Genomic DNA, 4,621 nt, shown 5'->3' with positions numbered 1-4,621 from the left:
TATATATATATATATATATATATATATATATACCTTTTATTTTAATTCCAAGTATTGAAATGAAAATTATCTTTCATTTATTAAAAAAGGACCATTAACTTTCCAGAGTTCAAGAAAAACAACTTTTAAGGATATTTGAGGAATCTTCCTTTATTTGACTCATATATCTATGCAATTTACAATATAATATTTATATCCCCTATTTTGAGTTTTTTTTTGCCATAATTATTTTCAAACTATTTTAATTGATTCAAGTAATTATAATTTGAATCAATATTATACATTTTTGGTTAACTAATTTATTACTACCTTTTTAGAAATAAAAGAATCATTAATTAAAAGATGAAAATAACCTATACCTATTTAAATAGTTGATGGTGCGCCCGAGGACGCGGCTCCCCTCCAGTGGTTGTTTCTTCTAGTCCCTCCAGTTCCACTTTTTATTGGTGACATGTGTAATCTAGCAAAATAAATAACTAAGATTTTCTTTTCTAAATATGACTCTATACATGTCTCTTATAATAACAATAGGTATAAACGGTTAGTGTGTTTCTTTTGTATTAAATTATATTATAGTATTGTTGCAGGAAACATGCATAATTTGCCTTGGGAGTATGAAAGCTGAGAAAGGTAAGACCATATTTACTGTTGAATCCATGGATTCTGATAAGTATAAATGCTTCTGGCTGTTTTGATGATCTCCTCACAAGTGCAGAGACTTGGTCTTTTGTAGAGTATAAATACTCGTCCAGTGTCAAAATGCTATACAAGTGTTAACATTGTCCGTGTTAGGAAGTTGGTGAAATTGCAGAGTACTGCACCAATCAGAAGCGACGAGGTTGTTTGTACGTCGGGTAATAATTCTTCATGGTATATATTCTTCAACAAACAACAAGACGGATCATTCATTCAAAGAGAGAATCTTTCAAGCTTCAAAACAACAAGGAACCTGATAGAATGCTTCTATTGCTTTGTGTACCAGTTGTAAATTTGTTTGCTTGTAATAGTGCTTACATTGTAGGAATCGTTTCGTTGTGAGAGAAACGTTTCAAGTTTGTCTGAATTACTGTAAGATCTACGTTAAGGGTAACTTAGGGTCTTACTTCTGAAGTCAATATAATCAGTTAGGATTAATATAGAAAGTAGTGTTGTATCTGCTCTGGCTCATCTATTTAATAGGTGATATTGCTTAGTGTGGATATTAGTAGGCTAATCTCTTTTTGTAAACTGGATTTGTTTTTGCTTTCAGAAGACAAATGAAAGCAGTTTCAAAAGTCCTGTTGATATAGGTCGTGATTTTACTCCCTTGAGCAAGGATGTTTCCACGTAAAGTTGTGTGTGCAATCTTTACTTCAGCACTTTATTTTGTTCTAGTACAACCGTGTTGAGGACCTGGTCCCATAGATACTAGTGGACACATACGTTCCAACAAGTTGTATCAGATCTTGACTTTTCACTTTGTTTAACAAGGAATGACCGCCCCACCGAACATTGTGGAAGGATAGTCTTCTACTCAACCACTCCGTTTCAATGGGCAATATTATGGGTGGTGGAAAAATCGTATGCACGACTACATCAATACACAAGACTTTGAGTTATGGGACATTATTCTTGATGGACCTTACGTTCCTACAAAGGAAGTGAAGGACAGAGAGCCCCCCCACTACTTTCTTCAAAACTAGAAAAGACTATAATGAGGCTGATAGAAAGAAGATAGAAAAGAACTACAAAGAAAAAAAATTCTGATATGTGGAATTGGAGCAGATGTATACAACGGAATCTCTGCGTGTGAGATTGCCAAAGAGATTTGGGACTATCTTCAAACAGTCCATGAAGGAACCTAGCGAGTGAAAGAGTCCAAGGTTGATATGTTAACCACTCAGTACGAACCTTTTGTTATGAAGGAATGTGAAACCATCTTTGAGATGAACTCAAGGTTCACCTCTATCACCAACGAGTTGAGATTCCTCGGCGATCCTATCCATGTTAGCAAGAAAGTTAAGAAGATGCTCAAAGTACTTCCCAAATATTGGGAAAGTAATGTAGATGCCATAACAGAAACCAAAGATCTAATGAATCTACCCATGGATAAACTGATTGGGAATTTTCAGACCTATGATCTGAACAAGAAATAGGGCACAACTACGAAGGAAGGAAAGAAGGATAAATCCATAGCTTTGAAAACATCTTCACGTGAAGTGACTGAGGAGGAGGCTGAAATGGCTTATGTCATCAAAATGTTTCAAAGATCATAAGGAAGCATGGGGTTTTAGAAAGAAAGCTTCTACCGGCAGAATAACTACTGAAAATGATCTTTTACGTAAATGCAGCAAGCCCAGTCTCTTTATAAGGTACTACCCCAGTCAAAATCATGAAAATCATGACACCAAACTTTGCAAGAAGGACCTAGTCCCAGACCATGCTTGGAGAAAGGCTCATGCTTATCAGATGGTGAGAAAAGCCTTCGTTGTCTGGAGAGGTGATTCAAGTGAGTCATAAGAAGATGTGGAAATCCATGAATATGTCTCAATGATGTTCATTTAAGATGATGAAAGTATTTTAACTCCATATTTTCTCTGATGGAAAAATTTGATGACGAGGAAGATCCAAATGAGGTAACTCTCTTTGACATTGAAGATGATCTAGATACTATTCATGTTATAAACTTGAGGAAACTTGTTGCCTTTATTATTGACTCTGTTGATGAAAGAACCACTAAAAACTTATTGTTAAATGAAAATTTGAGTTTGTGTGAGAATGAGCTGAACTCTTGCGCCCTAAGTTTCTAAAATGAGTGTCACGATAGGTATTCTAGAGACCAGAAACATGACTTTTGAGGAGGATATTGGAACCTCAGAGGGTGGGAAAGCAAAATCTTAGTATTTTTAAGGAAGAATTGGAAGAAAAAATTAAAATCTTTGAATCTCAGCTAGTTGCCTCCCTTGAGACTAACTCTCAATTGAGGAAGAATTTAATTAGGGTCAAGGAAGAGTTAAGTCATTTTCTAAAGTGGACTTACTCCTCCAAGATACTCTCTTACTTGTCTAATCAAAGATTCAATGGAAATAAGGGGTTGGTATGAAGAGCTATAGAACCACCCTAGAACACTCATATCAAATATGTGTCTGTAGTTGATAATCTTTTGTGTACTCACTATGGTAATGAAACAGGGGAATGCAAGGAACTTGGTCCTCACTATCGTTTCAGCAAGAACACTTTGTCCTCTTTCACAATAAGGTTTCTTTTTAAGCCTTTTGATAGTTACTGGGAATTCCGTTTGAAGTGGGTTCCTAGGACTAATAAGTAATTCTTATGTAGAAGAGAGGAAGAAGTCTATGTTGTTACATGGACAGTGGATGATTAGGGCACATGACTGGAGACACTTTAAACTTCCTCTATTTGAGAGCACACCAAGGTGGTGGTGCGTCGTTTGGTGGTGCAAAGAGGGGTTGTATTCTTGGTATTGGCGGGATAGGTAAATTTGTTGATAATTCGATAAACAAGGTACACTATGTGGAGGGCCTCAAATACAATCTTTTGATCATCCTCAAATCTGTGACAAAGGGAATGAAATCAAGTTCATGGCTAACAAATATATGGTTACGAATTGTATAACCAAGGGGGTTTATGTCTGCTACAAAAGTCAAAAACATGTAAGTTGCAGATCTAGACTTTACTAAAAGAGATGATCTTTCTTGTCTAAGTGCTCAAACTGATGATGCAGACCTGTGGCATCAACGTCTGGGTAATGTAAGTTCCTCTTTGTTGAAAAAACATGTCACAGGGACCTGGTCCATGGACTGTCCAAGTTGAAGTTTTCAATAAAAAAGTTTGTGATGCTGGTGAAAAAGGCAAACAAACTAAGTCAAATTTCAAAGCCAAGAAAGGAGTCAGCACAACCAGACCTCTGGAGCTTCTTCACATGGACTTATGTGGACCTGTTAGAATTCAAAGCATAGGAGGTAAGAAGTATATTATTGCCATTAATGTTGATTATTTCTCCAGGTTTACATGGGTGTGTTCCTAAGAACAACGGATGAGACAGTGGAAATCTGATCACATTTGCCAAAGCCATGCAACTAAAGATAAATTACCAAATTGTCAGTAACAAATCCCATCATGGTACAGAGTTCGAGAACTCTCAAATTGAAGTTTTTTTTTTTGAAAAAAAGGGAATCAATCACAATTTTCAGCTCCAATAACTCCTAGGAAAAATGTAGTCATAGAAAGAAAGAACAGAACATTGGTGGAGATTGCTAGAGCCATGTTTGATTTAGGGCTTGCAATTAATTTCTAGGCTGAAATAGTTAATAAAACATGCTATGTGACTAATAGGTGTCTTCTTAGATTTGGGATCAAGAAAACTCCCTATGAATTATTGAAGATAGAAAATCCTCAATTGTTCATCTTAAGTCATTTGGGTACAAATGCTTTGTACTAAATAATGGTAAGGATGACCTAGGCAAGTTTGATGCTAGAAGAGATGAGGGAGTATTTGTTAGGTACTTGTCTACAAGCAAAGCTTACTGGGTATTTAACAAAAGAACTGTATGTGCTGAGGAAAGCATGCACGTCAAGTTTGATGAATCAGAAAAGAGGAATGAAAACAAAGAAGACTACA

General features: G+C 35.9%; 1 protein-coding gene across 1 annotated transcript in view; it reads left to right on the top strand.

The window, feature by feature from the left end:
- LOC107030320 (protein OBERON 2-like) overlaps positions 1-3,307 on the top strand; it is a 51,705-nt gene extending 48,398 nt beyond the window's left edge. The window contains exon 3 of the mRNA XM_027911979.1: positions 3,171-3,307. Within this exon, the coding sequence (XP_027767780.1) occupies positions 3,171-3,307 (137 nt within the window). The remainder of the gene's footprint in view (positions 1-3,170) is intronic.
- Positions 3,308-4,621: the final 1,314 nt, after the last annotated feature.

This window comes from Solanum pennellii, chromosome 9 (genome assembly GCF_001406875.1).
Source record: "Solanum pennellii chromosome 9, SPENNV200".
NCBI lineage: Eukaryota > Viridiplantae > Streptophyta > Magnoliopsida > Solanales > Solanaceae > Solanum > Solanum pennellii.
Note: the sequence above shows the minus strand (reverse complement) of the source record. Positions and strands in the feature narration are given on the sequence as shown.